Source organism: Oncorhynchus tshawytscha, linkage group LG13 (genome assembly GCF_018296145.1).
Source record: "Oncorhynchus tshawytscha isolate Ot180627B linkage group LG13, Otsh_v2.0, whole genome shotgun sequence".
NCBI classification, from domain to species: domain Eukaryota; kingdom Metazoa; phylum Chordata; class Actinopteri; order Salmoniformes; family Salmonidae; genus Oncorhynchus; species Oncorhynchus tshawytscha.
Genome location: NC_056441.1, coordinates 1,079,626 through 1,101,555, shown reverse-complemented (window position 1 = coordinate 1,101,555; position 21,930 = coordinate 1,079,626). Strand labels below are relative to the sequence as shown.

The following is a 21,930-nucleotide window of genomic DNA, read 5'->3' as shown; positions in this document are numbered from 1 at the left end:
ATAACTGAAAACACAGATCAATGGACCATCCTGGTAATAACATGTCTATAACTGAAAACACAGATCAATGGACCATCCTGGTAATAACATGTCTATAACTGAAAACACAGATCAATGGACCATCCTGGTAATAACATGTCTATAACTGAAAACACAGATCAATGGACCATCCTGGTAATAACATGTCTATAACTGAACAGACAGATCAATGGACCATCCTGCTAATAACATGTCTATAACTGAACAGACAGATCAATGGACCATCCTGGTAATAACATGTCTATAACTGAACAGACAGATCAATGGACCATCCTGGTAATAACATGTCTATAACTGAACAGACAGATCAATGGACCATCCTGGTAATAACATGTCTATAACTGAAAACACAGATCAATGGACCATCCTGGTAATAACATGTCTATAACTGAAAACACAGATCAATGGACCATCCTGGTAATAACATGTCTATAACTGAAAATACAGATCAATGGACCATCCTGGTAATAACATGTCTATAACTGAAAATACAGATCAATGGACCATCCTCTGTATATAACATATCATACATGTGGTTAATATACTTATAGTGTTACTTGTAGTGTTATACTGTTTTATAGTGAACAATGTTGAACTCTCTATACTCTTTATCCAACCTAGCTCTCTGGCCAACCTAGCTCTCTGGCCAACCTAGCTCTCTGTCCAACCTAGCTCTCTGTCCAACCTAGCTCTCTGGCCAACGTAGCTCTCTGGCCAACCTAGCTCTCTGGCCAACCTAGCTCTCTGGCCAACCTAGCCCTCTGTCCAACCTAGCTCTCTGTCCAACCTAGCTCTCTGTCCCACCTAGCTCTCTGTCCAACCTAGCTCTCTGTCCAACCTAGCTCTCTGTCCGACCTAGCTCTCTGTCCGACCTAGCTCTCTGTCCCACCTAGCTCTCTGTCCAACCTAGCTCTCTGTCCAACCTAGCTCTCTGTCCAACCTAGCTCTCTGTCCCACCTAGCTCTCTGTCCAACCTAGCTCTCTGTCCAACCTAGCTCTCTGTCCAACCTAGCTCTCTGGCCAACCTAGCTCTCTGGCCAACCTAGCTCTCTGGCCAACCTAGCTCTCTGTCCCACCTAGCTCTCTGGCCAACCTAGCTCTCTGTCCAACCTAGCTCTCTGTCCAACCTAGCTCTTTGTCCAACCTAGCTCATTGTTTTGGCCTTATAATATTGTGTCAGGAGTCTGGTCTCTTACTATGGTCCTCTGCTGCCATCTGGTGGACATGCAGACAATACATACTGGATTGAAAGAACAGGGACTACTTCCTTATAATTACATCAAATACATGTTTTAATAGAAGTACCTCTTCATACAGATGCGACACCATAGTATGAATGTCCGCTCTTATTGAAGCACTTGTAGGAACAGAGGAGAACACGTACAGGGACGGTCTGAGGACGGCTCATCTTCATGTCCTGAAGGAGAGATCAGTGAGACTTGGCTTATACGTGCTGCTATGTGTCTACAGATTGTATACCATTGAAACCAGTGATGTAGTAGGAAGAAAACATGTGTTTATCTTTCACTACACCAACGATTGGAACCATAGGCACAAAGTAAGTTCATTTGTAGATGACTTGAAATATAATGTTTGAGTCCGTATATGTATCAGAATGAAGTATAAATGATTTGATGAGTAAATTAACTGTAGTGTAGGCTACATAGTGTCTGTAGATGTTTGGGGCAGCTGGCTACTGGTATCCCTTATGAACTTAGTCTCTCTGTCTTCAACCATGTTCTGCATTACTGTCAAAGTAGTGCACTAGGTAGGGAATGGAGCAACTGGCTACTGGTATCCCCTATGAACTTAGTATCTTTGTCTTGTACAATGTTCTGTATACTTTCAAAGTAGTGTCCTAGGTAAGGGACGCAGCTACTCTCAGTTACCGTGGCATCCTGAGATATATATATATATATATATATAATATAAAGGCTGAATGGACAGGGACAATATATCAAGGCAACCGTGTCTGATGTAACAAAAAATAATAATAATAATAATAATAATAATAATAATAATAATAATAATAATAATAATAATAATAATATATATATATATATTATTATTATTATATTTATATTATTTTTTGTTACATCAGACACGGTTGCCTTGATATATTGTCCCTGTCCATTCAGCCTTCGGGGTTCTGTCCATCGTGCAGACAGGAAGAAAGAACTCTCCGGGAAAAAGAAAGGCGGAGGGATTTGTTTCATGATTAACAACTCATGGTGTGATTGTGGTAACGTACAGGAACTCAAGTCATTTTGTTCTACCGATGTGAGTATTCTATACTCAAATGCAGAACGAGTTACCTCCCGAGATAATTTTCTTCAGTCATTGTCACTGCCGTGTATATTACCCCCTAGCCAACACCACGACAGCTCTCAAAAAACTACACTGGACTATGTGCAAACTGGAAACTATATATCCAGAGGTCACGTTTATTGTAGCTGGGGACTTTAATAAAGGAAATCTGAGGAAAACAGAAATTCTACCAACACATCTCCTGTGCTACACGCTTAACATGGACCCTGGATCATTGCTACTCTCCTCCCGGGACGGCTACAAGGCCCTCCCCCTCCCTCCGGTAAATCAGATCACGCCTCCATTGTGCTCCACCCCAACTATTGCTAGTCTCCTCCCGGAATAACTATAAGGCCCTCCCCTCCCTCCGGTAAATCAGATCACGCCTCCATTATGCTCCACCCCAACTATTGCTACTCTCCTCCCGGAACGGCTATAAGGCCCCCCCTCCCTCCGGTAAATCAGATCACGCCTCCATTGTGCTCCACCCCACCTATAGGCAGACACTTAAACAGGAAGTACCCGTGGTAAGGACTGTTCAATGTTGGTCTGACCAATCGGAATCTATCCTTCAACATTGTTTAGATCACACGGAGTAGAAAATGTTCTGGGTCGCTTTTGAGAAAATAGTATCGACGTATACACTGACTCGGTGACTGATTGCATAGAGGATGTTGTTCCCACTGTGTCGATTAGAACTTATCCAAACAAAAAAACGTGGATAAACGACAGCATTCACGCAAAAATGAAAGCGCGAACTACCGCATTTAACCATGGCAAGGTGACTGGGAACATGGATGTGTGCAAACAGACCAGTATGACATCTGAAAGGCAATCAAAAGAGGCAATTTAACGACTCAGATACGCGACATATGTGGCAGGGACTCCAGATAATCACAGGTTATAAAGGGAAAGTCAGCCATGTTGCGGACACCGACACCTCACTCCTGGATGAGCTAAACACACTCGCTTAGAGGAAAACAATACTGAGCCGCCGACAGGGCCCCCGACGTTCACAAGGACTGTGTGCCCTCTTACTCCGTGGCCGACGTGTCTAAGTCATTTAAACGTGTTAAACACGGGCCCAGACGGCATCACAAGCCGCGGCCTCAGAGCAAGTGCAGACCAGCTGGCTGGAATGTTTACAGACATGTTCAATCTCTCCCTATCCCAATCTGTCCCCACTTAATTGATGTCTACCATTGTTGCTGTACCCAGGGAAGCAAAGGTAATGTCTATTTTTGGGGGGATTATGTGTGTATAGTGTTTTGTTGATTTAATTGCTAGGTTTTACTGCACTGTTGAAGCTGGACCTACGATAACATCTGAAAACGCAACCAAAAACCAAAAACATCTGTGTACGCGACCAAAAAAAGCGTTGATTTGATTTGTAGTGCACTATGTAGGGAATAAGGTAACTGGTCAAGGTAGTGCACTATATAGGGAATAGGGTGCCTTGGCAAGGTAGTGCACTATGTAGAGAATAGGGTGCCTGGTCAAGGTAGTGTATTATATAGGGAATAGGGTGCCTGGTCAAGGTAGTGTATTATATAGGGAATAGGGTGCCTGGTCAAGGTAGTGCACTATGTAGGGAATAGGGTGCCTGGTCAAGGTAGTGCACTATGTAGGGAATAGGGTGCCTGGTCAAGGTAGTGCACTATGTAGGGAATAGGCTGCCATTAGGGCTATATCCTCTCTGTACCTTCCTGAGGTTGATGAAGCGTACACACTCCAGGTAGTATACTACGTAGGGAATAGGGTGCCATTAGGGCTGTATCCTCTCTGTACCTTCCTGAGGTTGATGAAGCGTACACACTCCAGCCAGGTGGTGAGGAATGGTTGGAGGCAGAGGGAACACCTGCCCCAGTCAGCCAGCAGCAGGCTCAGACCAGGGTGGTACGACAGAGCCCTGTGGACCACACCCAACCTACTCTTGTCCTCCACCAGGATCCGACGAGCAGACAGCTCCTGGAGACAAGAGATACAGGGATGGCAACGGGTCAGTACTACTGATGGTGTGTGTTATGGTGTGTTCTGATGGTGTGTGTTTTGGTGGTGTGTGTTGTGGTGTGTTCTGGTGGTGTGTTCTGGTGGTGTGTGTTCTGGTGGTGTGTTCTGGGTGTTCTGGTGGTGTGTGTTCTGGTGGTGTGTGTTGTGGTGTGTTCTGGTGGTGTGTGTTCTGGGTGTTCTGGTGGCATGTTCTGGTGGTGTGTGTTCTGGTGGTGTGTGTGGTGGTGTGTTGCGGGGTGTGGTGTGTTACGGTGTGTTGTGCTGGTGTGTTGTGTTATTGTGTTTTGCAATTGTGGTGTGGGTTATGTTTTGGTTTTGTGGTGTGTTGTGATGTTGTGGTGTGTTTTGCTGGTGTGTTGTGGTGTGTTGTGCTGGTGTGTTGTGCTGGTGTGTTGTGCTGGTGTTGTGGTGTTGTGCTGGTGTGTTGTGCTGGTGTGTTTTGGTGGTGTGTTGTGGTGGTGTGGTGTGGTGTGCTGGTGTGTTGTGTGTGTGTTGTGCTGGTGTGTTGTGCTGGTGTGTTGTGGTGGTGTGTTTGGTGGTGTGTTTGCTGGTGTTGTGCTGGTGTGTTGTGCTGGTGTTTGTGCTGGTGTGTTGTGGTGTGTTGTGGTGTTGTGTTTTGGTGTTTGTTGTGTTTTGGTGTTGTGGTGTTATTGTGTTGGTGTGTGTTTTGGTGTTATGTTTTGGTGTTGTGGTGTGTTGCTGGTGTTTGTGCTGGTGTGTTGTGTGTGTGTGTGTTGGTGTTGTGTTTTGGTGTTGTGGTGTGTTGTGTTGGTGTTGTGGTGTGTTGCGGTGGTTTTGTGTTGTGTGTTTTGGTGGTGGTGTTGTGGTGTGTTGCGGTGTGTTGCGGTGTGTGTGTGTTGCGGTGGTGTTGCGGTGGTGTTGCGGTGTTATGTTTTGGTGTTGTGGTGTGTTGTGGTGTGTTGTGTTGTGGTGTGTTGGTGTGGTGTGTTGCGGTGGTGTTGTGGTGTGTTGTGGTGTGTTGCGGTGGTGTTGTGGTGTGTTGCGGGGGTGTTGTGTTGGTGTTGTGTTGTGTTGTGGTGTGTTGTGGTGTGTGTTGTGGTGTGTTGTGGTGTGTTGTGGTGGTGTTGTGGTGTGGTGTGTTGCGGTGTGTTGTGGTGTGTGGGGGTGTTGTGGTGTGTTTTGTGTGTGTTGTTGCGGTGGTGTTGTGGTGTGTTGTGGTGTGTTGCGGTGGTGTTGTGGTGTGTGTTGTGTTGCGGTGGTGTTGTGGTGTGTTGGTGTTGTGGTGTGTTGTGGTGTGTTGCGGTGGTGTTGTGGTGTGTTGCGGTGGTGTTGTGGTGTGTTGTGTTGGTGTTGTGGTGTGTTGTGTTGGTCTTGTGGTGTGTTGCGGTGGTGTTGTGGTGTGTTGTGTAGGTGTTGTGGTGTGTTGCGGTGGTGGTGTTGTGGTGTGTTGTGTTGGTCTTGTGGTGTGTTGCGGTGGTGGTGTTGTGGTGTGTTGTGTTGGTGTTGTGGTGTGTTGCGGTGGTGGTGTTGTGGTGTGTTGCGGTGGTGTTGTGTTGTTACAGTTTATATGAACAGGAAACATGGTGTACCCAGTCCAATGACATGCTGATGCAGGTTCCCTCTCCATAATGCCATAGCAATAAGAAATAGGAAGAACAAATAAAACCAACTGAATCAAATATAACACACTGAAGGGCTGGAACAAAAGCCTGCACACCCTGTACCCCTGACAGACCCCTGATGTAGTCTATATGTCACCCTGTACCCCTGATGTAGTCTATATGTCACCCTGTACCCCTGACAGACCCCTGATGTAGTCTATATGTCACCCTGTACCCCTGATGTAGTCTATATGTCACCCTGTACCCCTGATGTAGTCTATATGCCACCCTGTACCCCTGATGTAGTCTATATGTCACCCTGTACCCCTGACAGACCCCTGATGTAGTCTATATGTCACCCTGTACCCCTGACAGACCCCTGATGTAGTCTATATGTCACCCTGTACCCCTGATGTAGTCTATATGTCACCCTGTACCCCTGACAGACCCCTGATGTAGTCTATATGCCACCCTGTACCCTGATGTAGTCTATATGTCACCCTGTACCCCTGACAGACCCCTGATGTAGTCTATATGTCACCCTGTACCCCTGACAGACCCCTGATGTAGTCTATATGTCACCCTGTACCCCTGACAGACCCCTGATGTAGTCTATATGTCACCCTGTACCCCTGATGTAGTCTATATGTCACCCTGTACCCCTGACAGACTCCTGATGTAGTCTATATGTCCCCCTGTATCCCTGATGTAGTCTATATGTCACCCTGTACCCCTGATGTAGTCTATATGTCACCCTGTACCCCTGATGTAGTCTATATGCCACCCTGTACCCCTGATGTAGTCTATATGCCACCCTGTACCCCTGATGTAGTCTATATGTCACCCTGTACCGCTGATGTAGTCTATATGTCACCCTGTACCCCTGATATAGTCTATATGTCACCCTGTACCCTGACAGACCCCTGATGTAGTCTATATGTCACCCTGTACCCCTGATGTAGTCTATATGTCACCCTGTACCCCTGATGTAGTCTATATGTCACCCTGTACCCCTGATGTAGTCTATATGTCACCCTGTACCCCTGATGTAGTCTATATGTCACCCTGTACCCCTGATGTAGTCTAGTCACCCTGTACCCCTGATGTAGTCTATATGTCACCCTGTACCCCTGACAGACCCCTGATGTAGTCTATATGTCACCCTGTACCCCTGATGTAGTCTATATGTCACCCTGTACCCTGATGTAGTCTATATGTCACCCTGTACCCCTGATGTAGTCTATATGTCACCCTGTACCCCTGATGTAGTCTATATGTCACCCTGTACACCTGACAGACTCCTGATGTAGTCTATATGTCCCCCTGACAGACCCCTGATGTAGTCTATATGTCCCCCTGACAGACCCCTGATGTAGTCTATATGTCACCCTGTACCCCTGATGTAGTCTATATGTCACCCTGTACCCCTGATGTAGTCTATATGTCACCCTGTACCCCTGATGTAGTCTATATGTCACCCTGTACCCCTGATGTAGTCTATATGTCACCCTGTACCCCTGACAGACCCCTGATGTAGTCTATATGTCCCCTGACAGACCCCTGATGTAGTCTATATGTCACCCTGTACCCCTGATGTAGTCTATATGTCACCCTGTACCCCTGATGTAGTCTATATGTCACCCTGTACCCCTGATGTAGTCTATATGTCACCCTGTACCCCTGACAGACCCCTGATGTAGTCTATATGTCCCCTGACAGACCCCTGATGTAGTCTATATGTCACCCTGTACCCCTGATGTAGTCTATATGTCACCCTGTACCCCTGATGTAGTCTATATGTCACCCTGTACCCCTGATGTAGTCTATATGTCACCCTGTACCCCTGACAGACCCCTGATGTAGTCTATATGCCACCCTGTACCCCTGATGTAGTCTATATGTCACCCTGTACCCCTGACAGACCCCTGATGTAGTCTATATGTCACCCTGTACCCCTGATGTAGTCTATATGCCACCCTGTACCCCTGATGTAGTCTATATGCCACCCTGTACCCCTGACAGACTCCTGATGTAGTCTATATGTCACCCTGTACCCCTGACAGACCCCTGATGTAGTCTATATGTCACCCTGTACCCCTGACAGACCCCTGATGTAGTCTATATGTCACCCTGTACCCCTGACAGACCCCTGATGTAGTCTAAATGTCACCCTGTACCCCTGACAGACTCCTGATGTAGTCTATATGTCACCCTGTACCCCTGACAGACCCCTGATGTAGTCTATATGTCACCCTGTACCCCTGACAGACTCCTGATGTAGTCTATATGTCACCCTGTACCCCTGACAGACCCCTGATGTAGTCTATATGTCACCCTGTACCCCTGACAGACTCCTGATGTAGTCTATATGCCACCCTGTACCCCTGATGTAGTCTAAATGTCACCCTGTACCCCTGACAGACTCCTGATGTAGTCTATATGTCACCCTGTACCCCTGACAGACTCCTGATGTAGTCTATATGTCACCCTGTACCCCTGATGTAGTCTATATGCCACCCTGTACCCCTGACAGACTCCTGATGTAGTCTATATGCCACCCTGTACCCCTGACAGACTCCTGATGTAGTCTATATGCCACCCTGTACCCCTGATGTAGTCTATATGCCACCCTGTACCCCTGATGTAGTCTATATGCCACCCTGTACTCCTGATGTAGTCTATATGCCACCCTGTACCCCTGACAGACCCCTGATGTAGTCTATATGTCACCCTGTACCCCTGATGTAGTCTATATGTCACCCTGTACCCCTGATGTAGTCTATATGTCACCCTGTACCCCTGATGTAGTCTATATGTCACCCTGTACCCCTGACAGACTCCTGATGTAGTCTATATGTCACCCTGTACCCCTGACAGACTCCTGATGTAGTCTATATGTCACCCTGTACCCCTGATGTAGTCTATATGCCACCCTGTACCCCTGATGTAGTCTATATGTCACCCTGTACCCCTGATGTAGTCTATATGCCACCCTGTACCCCTGATGTAGTCTATATGTCACCCTGTACCCCTGATGTAGTCTATATGCCACCCTGTACCCCTGATGTAGTCTATATGTCACCCTGTACCCCTGATGTAGTCTATATGTCACCCTGTACCCTGATGTAGTCTATATGTCACCCTGTACCCCTGATGTAGTCTATATGTCACCCTGTACCCTGACAGACTCCTGATGTAGTCTATATGTCACCCTGTACCCCTGACAGACCCCTGATGTAGTCTATATGTCACCCTGTACCCCTGACAGACCCCTGATGTAGTCTATATGTCACCCTGTACCCTGACAGACTCCTGATGTAGTCTATATGTCACCCTGTACCCCTGACAGACTCCTGATGTAGTCTATATGTCACCCTGTACCCCTGATGTAGTCTATATGTCACCCTGTACCCCTGATGTAGTCTATATGTCACCCTGTACCCCTGATGTAGTCTATATGTCACCCTGTACCCTGATGTAGTCTATATGTCACCCTGTACCCCTGACAGACTCCTATATGTCACCCTGTACCCTGACAGACTCCTGATGTAGTCTATATGCCACCCTGTACCCCTGACAGACCCCTGATGTAGTCTATATGCCACCCTGTACCCCTGATGTAGTCTATATGCCACCCTGTACCCCTGATGTAGTCTATATGCCACCCTGTACCCCTGATGTAGTCTATATGCCACCCTGTACCCCTGATGTAGTCTATATGTCACCCTGTACCCCTGATGTAGTCTATATGCCACCCTGTACCCCTGATGTAGTCTATATGCCACCCTGTACCCCTGATGTAGTCTATATGCCACCCTGTACCCCTGATGTAGTCTACCACCCTGTACCCCTGATGTAGTCTATATGCCACCCTGTACCCCTGATGTAGTCTATATGCCACCCTGTACCCCTGATGTAGTCTATATGCCACCCTGTACCCCTGATGTAGTCTATATGTCACCCTGTACCCCTGATGTAGTCTATATGCACCCTGTACCCCTGATGTAGTCTATATGTCACCCTGTACCCTGATGTAGTCTATATGTCACCCTGTACCCTGATGTAGTCTATATGTCACCCTGTACCCCTGATGTAGTCTATATGCCACCCTGTACCCCTGATGTAGTCTATATGTCACCCTGTACCCCCTATATGTCACCCTGTACCCCTGATGTAGTCTATATGTCACCCTGTACCCCTGATGTAGTCTATATGTCACCCTGTACCCCTGATGTAGTCTATATGTCACCCTGTACCCCTGATGTAGTCTATATGCCACCCTGTACCCCTGATGTAGTCTATATGCCACCCTGTACCCCTGACAGACTCCTGATGTAGTCTATATGTCACCCTGTACCCCTGACAGACCCCTGATGTAGTCTATATGTCACCCTGTACCCCTGACAGACCCTGATGTAGTCTATATGTCACCCTGTACCCTGACAGACCCCTGATGTAGTCTATATGTCACCCTGTACCCTGACAGACTCCTGATGTAGTCTATATGTCACCCTGTACCCCTGACAGACCCCTGATGTAGTCTATATGTCACCCTGTACCCCTGACAGACTCCTGATGTAGTCTATATGTCACCCTGTACCCTGACAGACCCCTGATGTAGTCTATATGTCACCCTGTACCCCTGACAGACTCCTGATGTAGTCTATATGCCACCCTGTACCCTGATGTAGTCTATATGTCACCCTGTAACCCTGACAGACTCCTGATGTAGTCTATATGTCACCCTGTACCCCTGATGTAGTCTATATGCCACCCTGTACCCCTGACAGACTCCTGATGTAGTCTATATGCCACCCTGTACCCCTGATGTAGTCTATATGCCACCCTGTACCCCTGATGTAGTCTATATGCCACCCTGTACTCCTGATGTAGTCTATATGTCACCCTGTACCCCTGACAGACTCCTGATGTAGTCTATATGTCCCCCTGTACCCCTGACAGACCCCTGATGTAGTCTATATGTCACCCTGTACCCCTGACAGACCCTGATGTAGTCTATATGCCACCCTGTACCCCTGACAGACCCCTGACGTAGTCTATATGTCCCCCTGTACCCCTGACAGACCCCTGATGTAGTCTATATGTCACCCTGTACCCCTGATGTAGTCTATATGCCACCCTGTACCCCTGATGTAGTCTATATGTCACCCTGTACCCCTGATGTAGTCTATATGTCACCCTGTACCCCTGATGTAGTCTATATGTCACCCTGTACCCCTTATGTAGTCTATATGTCACCCTGTACCCCTGGTGTAGTCTATATGTCACCCTGTACCCCTGATGTAGTCTATATGTCACCCTGTACCCCTGATGTAGTCTATATGTCACCCTGTACCCTGATGTAGTCTATATGTCACCCTGTACCCCTGATGTAGTCTATATGCCACCCTGTACCCCTGATGTAGTCTATATGCCACCCTGTACCCTGATGTAGTCTATATGTCACCCTGTACCCCTGATGTAGTCTATATGCCACCCTGTATCCCTGACAGACCCCTGATGTAGTCTATATGTCCCCTGTACCCCTGACAGACCCCTGATGTAGTCTATATGTCACCCTGTACCCCTGATGTAGTCTATATGCCACCCTGTACCCCTGATGTAGTCTATATGTCACCCTGTACCCCTGATGTAGTCTATATGCCACCCTGTACCCCTGATGTAGTCTATATGTCACCCTGTACCCTGATGTAGTCTATATGTCACCCTGTACCCCTGATGTAGTCTATATGTCACCCTGTACCCCTGATGTAGTCTATATGTCACCCTGTACCCCTGATGTAGTCTATATGTCACCCTGTACCCTGATGTAGTCTATATGTCACCCTGTACCCCTGATGTAGTCTATATGTCACCCTGTACCCCTGACAGACTCCTGATGTAGTCTATATGTCACCCTGTACCCCTGATGTAGTCTATATGTCACCCTGTACCCCTGATGTAGTCTATATGTCACCCTGTACCCCTGATGTAGTCTATATGTCACCCTGTACCCCTGATGTAGTCTATATGTCACCCTGTACACCTGATGTAGTCTATATGTCACCCTGTACCCCTGACAGACTCCTGATGTAGTCTATATGCCACCCTGTACCCCTGACAGACCCCTGATGTAGTCTATATGCCACCCTGTACCCCTGCAGGACTGGAGTTGGACACCACTGATGGAGTCTATAACGACGAGAGCTTAAAGATCGTACCTTCAATGACAGCACCTCCACAGCTTGAACAGATTCCATCAGCTTATTCTTCACGAATGTGTTTCCTTCACAGAGCAGCTCATTCAGGGTCAGAAGCTGGAACTGTAGAAACACCGTCAGTCTTCCCTCCTCTAGCAACTGTAGACAACAACACCGTCAGTCCTCCCTCCTCTACCAACTGTAGACGACAACACCGTCAGTCCTCCCTCCTCTACCAACTGTAGAAACACTGTCAGTCTTCCCTCCTCTAGCAACTGTAGACAACAACACCGTCAGTCCTCCCTCCTCTACCAACTGTAGACGACAACACCGTCAGTCCTCCCTCCTCTAGCAACTGTAGACAACAGCACCGTCAGTCCTCCTCCTCTACCAACTGTAGACGGCAACACCGTCAGTCCTCCCTCCTCTACCAACTGTAGATGGCAACACCGTCAGTCCTCCCTCCTCTACCAACTGTAGACAACAACACCGTCAGTCCTCCCTCCTCTACCAACTGTAGACGACAACACCGTCAGTCCTCCTCCTCTACCAACTGTAGACGACAACACCGTCAGTCCTCCCTCCTCTACCAACTGTAGACAACAACACCGTCAGTCCTCGCTCCTCTACCAACTGTAGACGACAACACCGTCAGTCCTCCCTCCTCTACCAACTGTAGACAACAACACCGTCAGTCCTCCCTCCTCTACCAACTGTAGACAACAACACCGTCAGTCCTCCCTCCTCTACCAACTGTAGAAACACCGTCAGTCCTCCCTCCTCTACCAACTGTAGACGGCAACACCGTCAGTCCTCCCTCCTCTACCAACTGTAGACGACAACACCGTCAGTCCTCCCTCCTCTAGCAACTGTAGACGAAAACACCGTCAGTCCTCCCTCCTCTAGCAACTGTAGAAACACCGTCAGTCCTCCCTCCTCTACCAACTGTAGACGACAACACCGTCAGGCCTCCCTCCTCTACCAACTGTAGACGACAACACCGTCAGTCCTCGCTCCTCTACCAACTGTAGATGACAACACCGTCAGTCCTCGCTCCTCTACCAACTGTAGACAACAACACCGTCAGTCCTCCCTCCTCTACCAACTGTAGACGGCAACACCGTCAGTCCTCCCTCCTCTACCAACTGTAGAGGAAACCGTCAGTCCTCCCTCCTCTACCAACTGTAGATGGCAACACCGTCAGTCCTCCCTCCTCTACCAACTGTAGACAACAACACCGTCAGTCCTACCTCCTCTACCAACTGTAGACGACAACACCGTCAGTCCTCGCTCCTCTACCAACTGTAGACGACAACACCGTCAGTACTCCCTCCTCTACCAACTGTAGACAACAACACCGTCAGTCCTCGCTCCTCTACCAACTGTAGACGACAACACCGTCAGTCCTCCCTCCTCTACCAACTGTAGACAACAACACCGTCAGTCCTCCCTCCTCTACCAACTGTAGACAACAGCACCGTCAGTCCTCCCTCCTCTACCAACTGTAGAAACACCGTCAGTCCTCCCTCCTCTACCAACTGTAGACGGCAACACCGTCAGTCCTCCCTCCTCTACCAACTGTAGACGACAACACCGTCAGTCCTCCCTCCTCTAGCAACTGTAGACGAAAACACCGTCAGTCCTCCCTCCTCTAGCAACTGTAGAAACACCGTCAGTCCTCCCTCCTCTACCAACTGTAGACGACAACACCGTCAGGTCTCCCTCCTCTACCAACTGTAGACGACAACACCGTCAGTCCTCGCTCCTCTACCAACTGTAGATGACAACACCGTCAGTCCTCGCTCCTCTACCAACTGTAGACAACAACACCGTCAGTCCTCCCTCCTCTACCAACTGTAGACGGCAACACCGTCAGTCCTCCCTCCTCTACCAACTGTAGACGGCAACACCGTCAGTCCTCCCTTCTCTACCAACTGTAGACGACAACACCGTCAGTCCTCCCTCCTCTACCAACTGTAGACGACAACACCGTCAGGCCTCCCTCCTCTACCAACTGTAGACGACAACATTGTCAGTCCTCCCTCCTCTACCAACTGTAGATGACAACACCGTCAGTCCTCCCTCCTCTACCAACTGTAGACGACAACACCGTCAGTCCTCCCTCCTCTACCAACTGTAGACGGCAACACCGTCAGTCCTCGCTCCTCTACCAACTGTAGACGACAACACCGTCAGTCCTCGCTCCTCTACCAACTGTAGACGGCAACACCGTCAGTCCTCCCTCCTCTACCAACTGTAGACGGCAACACCGTCAGTCCTCGCTCCTCTACCAACTGTAGACGACAACACCGTCAGTCCTCCCTCCTCTACCAACTGTAGACGGCAACACCGTCAGTCCTCGCTCCTCTACCAACTGTAGACGACAACACCGTCAGTCCTCCCTCCTCTAGCAACTGTAGACAACAGCACCGTCAGTCCTACCTCCTCTACCAACTGTAGACGGCAACACCGTCAGTCCTCCCTCCTCTACCAACTGTAGATGGCAACACCGTCAGTCCTCCCTCCTCTACCAACTGTAGACAACAACACCGTCAGTCCTACCTCCTCTACCAACTGTAGACGACAACACCGTCAGTCCTCGCTCCTCTACCAACTGTAGACGACAACACCGTCAGTCCTCCCTCCTCTACCAACTGTAGACAACAACACCGTCAGTCCTCGCTCCTCTACCAACTGTAGACGACAACACCGTCAGTCCTCCCTCCTCTACCAACTGTAGACAACAACACCGTCAGTCCTCCTCCTCTACCAACTGTAGACAACAACACCGTCAGTCCTCCCTCCTCTACCAACTGTAGAAACACCGTCAGTCCTCCCTCCTCTACCAACTGTAGACGGTTTACCGTCAGTCCTCCCTCCTCTACCAACTGTAGACGACAACACCGTCAGTCCTCCCTCCTCTAGCAACTGTAGACGAAAACACCGTCAGTCCTCCCTCCTCTAGCAACTGTAGAAACACCGTCAGTCCTCCCTCCTCTACCAACTGTAGACGACAACACCGTCAGGCCTCCCTCCTCTACCAACTGTAGACGACAACACCGTCAGTCCTCGCTCCTCTACCAACTGTAGATGACAACACCGTCAGTCCTCGCTCCTCTACCAACTGTAGACAACAACACCGTCAGTCCTCCCTCCTCTACCAACTGTAGACGGCAACACCGTCAGTCCTCCCTCCTCTACCAACTGTAGACGGCAACACCGTCAGTCCTCCCTTCTCTACCAACTGTAGACGACAACACCGTCAGTCCTCCCTCCTCTACCAACTGTAGACGACAACACCGTCAGGCCTCCCTCCTCTACCAACTGTAGACGACAACATTGTCAGTCCTCCCTCCTCTACCAACTGTAGATGACAACACCGTCAGTCCTCCCTCCTCTACCAACTGTAGACGACAACACCGTCAGTCCTCCCTCCTCTACCAACTGTAGACGGCAACACCGTCAGTCCTCGCTCCTCTACCAACTGTAGACGACAACACCGTCAGTCCTCGCTCCTCTACCAACTGTAGGGGCAACACCGTCAGTCCTCCCTCCTCTACCAACTGTAGACGGCAACACCGTCAGTCCTCCCTCCTCTAGCAACTGTAGAAACACCGTCAGTCCTCCCTCCTCTACCAACTGTAGACGACAACACCGTCAGGCCTCCCTCCTCTACCAACTGTAGACGACAACACCGTCAGGCCTCCCTCCTCTACCAACTGTAGACGACAACACCGTCAGTCCTCGCTCCTCTACCAACTGTAGATGACAACACCGTCAGTCCTCGCTCCTCTACCAACTGTAGACGGCAACACCGTCAGTCCTCCCTCCTCTACCAACTGTAGACGGCAGACCGTCAGTCCTCCCTCCTCTACCAACTGTGACGGCAACACCGTCAGTCCTCCCTCCTCTACCAACTGTAGATGGCAACACCGTCAGTCCTCCCTCCTCTACCAACTGTAGACAACAACACCGTCAGTCCTACCTCCTCTACCAACTGTAGACGACAACACCGTCAGTCCTCGCTCCTCTACCAACTGTAGACGACAACACCGTCAGTACTCCCTCCTCTACCAACTGTAGACAACAACACCGTCAGTCCTCGCTCCTCTACCAACTGTAGACGACACCACCGTCAGTCCTCCCTCCTCTACCAACTGTAGACAACAACACCGTCAGTCCTCCCTCCTCTACCAACTGTAGACAACAGCACCGTCAGTCCTCCCTCCTCTACCAACTGTAGAAACACCGTCAGTCCTCCCTCCTCTACCAACTGTAACGGCAACACCGTCAGTCCTCCCTCCTCTACCAACTGTAGACGACAACACCGTCAGTCCTCCCTCCTCTAGCAACTGTAGACGAAAACACCGTCAGTCCTCCCTCCTCTAGCAACTGTAGAAACACCGTCAGTCCTCCCTCCTCTACCAACTGTAACGAAACACCGTCAGGCCTCCCTCCTCTACCAACTGTAGACGACAACACCGTCAGTCCTCGCTCCTCTACCAACTGTAGATGACAACACCGTCAGTCCTCGCTCCTCTACCAACTGTAGACGGCAACACCGTCAGTCCTCCCTCCTCTACCAACTGTAGACGGCAACACCGTCAGTCCTCCCTCCTCTACCAACTGTAGACGGCAACACCGTCAGTCCTCCCTTCTCTACCAACTGTAGACGACAACACCGTCAGTCCTCGCTCCTCTACCAACTGTAGACGACAACACCGTCAGTACTCCCTCCTCTACCAACTGTAGACAACAACACCGTCAGTCCTCGCTCCTCTACCAACTGTAGACGACAACACCGTCAGTCCTCCCTCCTCTACCAACTGTAGACAACAACACCGTCAGTCCTCCCTCCTCTACCAACTGTAGACAACAGCACCGTCAGTCCTCCCTCCTCTACCAACTGTAGAAACACCGTCAGTCCTCCCTCCTCTACCAACTGTAGACGGCAACACCGTCAGTCCTCCCTCCTCTACCAACTGTAGACGACAACACCGTCAGTCCTCCCTCCTCTAGCAACTGTAGACGAAAACACCGTCAGTCCTCCCTCCTCTAGCAACTGTAGAAACACCGTCAGTCCTCCCTCCTCTACCAACTGTAGAACAACACCGTCAGGCCTCCCTCCTCTACCAACTGTAGACGACAACACCGTCAGTCCTCGCTCCTCTACCAACTGTAGACGACAACACCGTCAGTCCTCCCTCCTCTACCAACTGTAGACAACAACACCGTCAGTCCTCCCTCCTCTACCAACTGTAGACAACAACACCGTCAGTCCTCCCTCCTCTACCAACTGTAGAAACACCGTCAGTCCTCCCTCCTCTACCAACTGTAGAGGGCAACACCGTCAGTCCTCCCTCCTCTACCAACTGTAGACGACAACACCGTCAGGCCTCCCTCCTCTACCAACTGTAGACGACAACATTGTCAGTCCTCCCTCCTCTACCAACTGTAGATGACAACACCGTCAGTCCTCCCTCCTCTACCAACTGTAGACGACAACACCGTCAGTCCTCCCTCCTCTACCAACTGTAGACGGCAACACCGTCAGTCCTCGCTCCTCTACCAACTGTAGACGACAACACCGTCAGTCCTCGCTCCTCTACCAACTGTAGACGGCAACACCGTCAGTCCTCCCTCCTCTACCAACTGTAGACGGCAACACTCCAGTCCTCGCTCCTCTACCAACTGTAGACGACAACACCGTCAGTCCTCCCTCCTCTACCAACTGTAGACGGCAACACCGTCAGTCCTCGCTCCTCTACCAACTGTAGACGACAACACCGTCAGTCCTCCCTCCTCTACCAACTGTAGGCGGCAACACCGTCAGTCCTCCCTCCTCTACCAACTGTAGACGGCAACACCGTCAGGCCTCCCTCCTCTACCAACTGTAGACGACAACACCGTCAGTCCTCCCTCCTCTAGCAACTGTAGACAACAACACCATCAGTCCTCCCTCCTCTACCAACTGTAGACGGCAACACCGTCAGGCCTACCTCCTCTACCAACTGTAGACGGCAACACCGTCAGTCCTCCCTCCTCTACCAACTGTAGACGACAACACCGTCAGTCCTCCCTCCTCTACCAACTGTAGACGACAACACCGTCAGTCCTCCCTCCTCTACCAACTGTAGACGGCAACACCGTCAGGCCTACCTCCTCTACCAACTGTAGACGGCAACACCGTCAGTCCTCCCTCCTCTACCAACTGTAGACGGCAACACCGTCAGGCCTACCTCCTCTACCAACATTAGACGGCAACACCGTCAGTCCTCCCTCCTCTACCAACTGTCGACGACAACACCGTCAGTCCTCCCTCCTCTACCAACTGTAGACGACAACACCGTCAGTCCTCCCTCCTCTACCAACTGTAGACGGCAACACCGTCAGTCCTCCCTCCTCTACCAACTGTAGACGGCAACACCGTCAGGCCTACCTCCTCTACCAACATTAGGGGCAACACCGTCAGTCCTCCCTCCTCTACCAACTGTCGATTACAACACCGTCAGTCCTCCCTCCTCTACCAACTGTAGAATACAACACCGTCAGTCCTCCCTCCTCTACCAACTGTAGACGGCAACACCGTCAGTCCTCCCTCCTCTACCAACTGTAGACGGCAACACCGTCAGTCCTCCCTCCTTTACCAACTGTAGACGACAACACTCAGTCCTCCCTCCTCTACCAACTGTAGACGGCAACACCGTCAGTCCTCCCTCCTCTACCAACTGTAGACGGCAACACCGTCAGTCCTCCCTCCTCTACCAACTGTAGACGGCAACACCGTCAGTCCTCCCTCCTCTACCAACTGTAGACGACAACACCATCAGTCCTCGCTCCTCTAGCAATAACCTCTTCATATTCTGCTATGTTGTACTGTAGATAATATTGTGGTGAAGACAAACGGTACATACGTCAACAGGAAACATGGATAAACGGTTTCCAGCCACATCCAGCACTCTGAGCTTCATCAGCCCAATAACACCCTGAAGGAAAAGAGGACAGGTTTAAGGACAGTAAACCATCAGTATCATTCAGCAAAACGGACTAACAATGAAACCTAAGAAAGTGGAGGATTGGTAACCTCATTTGAAGCAAGGCCAGTGAAAGTGGCACAGGAACAAATATGAAGAATGAAACCTAAGAAAGATGAAACATTAAGTAGAGCCTGAACAACACCCACCTCTGGTAGTTCTGTGAGGTTGTTTCTGGCCAGATATAATCTGGCCAGTTGTGACAAACTGTATATCTGTTTGGGCAGTCTGGACAGTTTGTTGTTGGATAAATTCATCTCAACCATCTTCTTGAGAAAACCTATTTCCACAGGAAGTTCCTCCAACTGGTTGTCCAGTAAGCTGAGGGTTTCTAGGTTAGAAAGACTGAGAAAAGAAGACATGTGGTTAGGAGATAATTCTGTATTTAGCCTAATCTCAGTTAACCCAGAACTAAAATCTGGAGTCATTTGGTCAGATGCTCAATGTGTTTACACAAGCAGCCCAATTCTGATATTTTGTTTTTACACTGGTTGGAAAAGAGCTGATGTGATTGGTCAAAAGACCAAATAGTCTAAACGATATTGAGCATCTGACCAAATTACTCGAGATTTTAGTTCTGGGTTAATCGAGATTTCACTAAATTGGGCTTTTTTTACCAATCAGATTAGCTTTGCAGTAGCCTGACGACTCTAAATGATTCAGCTGCTCTGTGGTTCGCTACATACTTCAGTCTGAGACTGACATCAATGATGTCGTTTGTGGTGAGGAGGAGCATGTACAAAACAAAGTCATCAGCAATTGGATCGTCTCTAACCAATCAATGACGGATTTTCTAACCACTGCATTACCCACGTGTTCAACCCATTGGTTTCTGGACCAATCAGATGGCCCGAATGTGCTTGCATTCAGTGAAGGGTCTGGGAAGTACTCAGATCCAGAATCTCTGAAAAAGAGCTGATGTGATTGGTCAAAAGACCAATTAGGTTCGTGGGACTTTACATTTTTAATTGAGCTGCCTGTTGAAACACAACCTACATTCTCTATTCTTCTGTCATATACAGGTTTACTGTATGAATCACAATTAGGCTATTAGTCAACAAAATGGTACCTTTTAATCTCTGGTGGAAGGACTGTGATGTGATTGTGGTTCAGATTGAGGAGAGTGAGGTTATCAAATCCTTCTGCAAGGTACAATATATAGTGATGAATCTGAGCGTGTGTGTGATGACGATGAGTGGTTATCATGGTTCTGTACGGTACCTATTTACATCTTAATCCATATCGACAGCAGCATAGTTTACCTAACACCTCAGGTGGCAATCTTGTAATGTGGTTTCCAAACAAATACAGTTTTTTCAAGGTGTTCAGGTACCTCAGAACAGATGGGATCTCCTCCAGAGAATTATTTCCCAAATTGAGTTCTGTCAACTTTGCAGTATGCAAAAAAGAGAACAAAAAGCAAGATAAATGCATTGGTTAAATAGCTAGCAGGCAAGTTATAGTACATAACTGTAACTGTACTATAGCTAACAAGGTGTTTGTATAGACGTCTGTCCGGGTCAGCGTTACTCACGTTTCGTAACGTCTGCAGTTCCACAGGCAGAGAAGTAAGAGAGTTATTGTTCAAATGAAGGGTCAAAATATTTGTTAATCTCGCAACCGATTTGGGAACCTCGGTCATTTTCTTGGAGCTCAAATTGAACGACTTTGAGTTAGCTTTCAAAGCTCTGATAACCAGATTGTTAGCCATGATTTGTTACACAGAATAAAAACACAGCGTCCCTACAAGGTAGGCAGGTTCCCATAGAAACGAGATGCTGGTCAGTTGACGGTAATCCCATTTGCGACACTTTAGTGAACTCTGGCGGTCTCTCCTAGAAACCTGTCTGGTTTTCTATTTCCTTCTGGGAATCGTCTTTTAACAAATGTATCGTCTGAACTTCAGAACCATTCTAGCTACTATAAAAGCATATCCCTAATCTGAGCGCACGCGTTGAATTTAAATAAAATGGACATTGGACATTCAACAGGATAATATGCTGTAACGTTTTTTGCATGAATGTCTTTCCAGCGGGAAGTGAAACTGGAATTGGAAAACATTTTATTGTATGTGACAATATTGTCCATCAGCGAGTGTAACAACCCCGGGTTTATAAACGCAGATACCGATTCTGCCGTTTTGGGGGCACAGTCGATAGCGCGCTGGTCTTCGGACCGGAAGGTCGAGGGTTCGAGACCTGCTGTTTCATTACATTGCACACAGAAAAGACCATCGGCCTTTGATATTGCAGTCATAGGAAATAACAGCACATCACCACCAAAATATATATTTAATAGACAAAATTTCCATGGTGATTTCAGAAGTATTCATAAACACTGAAGAAGGATGTACAAAGTTACTTCCAATTTGTCACTCTGATGGTAACTATTCTCTCAGTCCTCACATAGTTAGGTGGTGGTATTATTTTCAGTCTCTCTGCCTTTCTCTCCTCCCATCGAATTCCTTGGATGGCAAGTCTGTGTGTATGCAGGGGGGTCTCCGGGAGTGAAATTATTTTGTCATTTGACTTTGTGAATGCATTAGGTTTTACATCGGTGGGTTCCCACATTTTATTCAATTTCCACCCATGCTTGACTTAATCGTTTGTTATAATTTAACTCAATGAGTGTCAGCTTTCTTCTTGAGTTCCTTCAGTTGTTCATCCTTCAGTTGTTCATGCGTATGGACTGGGAGAACATTACAACTCTGTAATGTTCTCCCAGTCCATACGCATGATGCACGTACCGGAAAAACAATATTAACAATTAAAAAGGCAC

The 21,930-nt window shown here is 48.7% G+C and overlaps 1 protein-coding gene across 1 annotated transcript; it reads right to left on the bottom strand.

The window, feature by feature from the left end:
• Nucleotides 1-1,312: 1,312 nt before the first annotated feature.
• Nucleotides 1,313-20,921, bottom strand: lrrc69 (leucine rich repeat containing 69). Its single transcript, XM_042294990.1, has 8 exons — nucleotides 20,687-20,921; nucleotides 20,415-20,541; nucleotides 20,222-20,294; nucleotides 19,302-19,497; nucleotides 19,033-19,104; nucleotides 12,140-12,241; nucleotides 4,135-4,314; nucleotides 1,313-1,456 (listed from the first exon to the last, which is right to left on the bottom strand). Exons 1-8 carry the CDS (start codon nucleotides 20,861-20,863, stop codon nucleotides 1,349-1,351), a joined length of 1,035 nt encoding a protein of 344 aa, XP_042150924.1. The 5' UTR covers nucleotides 20,864-20,921; the 3' UTR covers nucleotides 1,313-1,348.
• Between the last annotated feature and the right edge of the window lie 1,009 nt (nucleotides 20,922-21,930).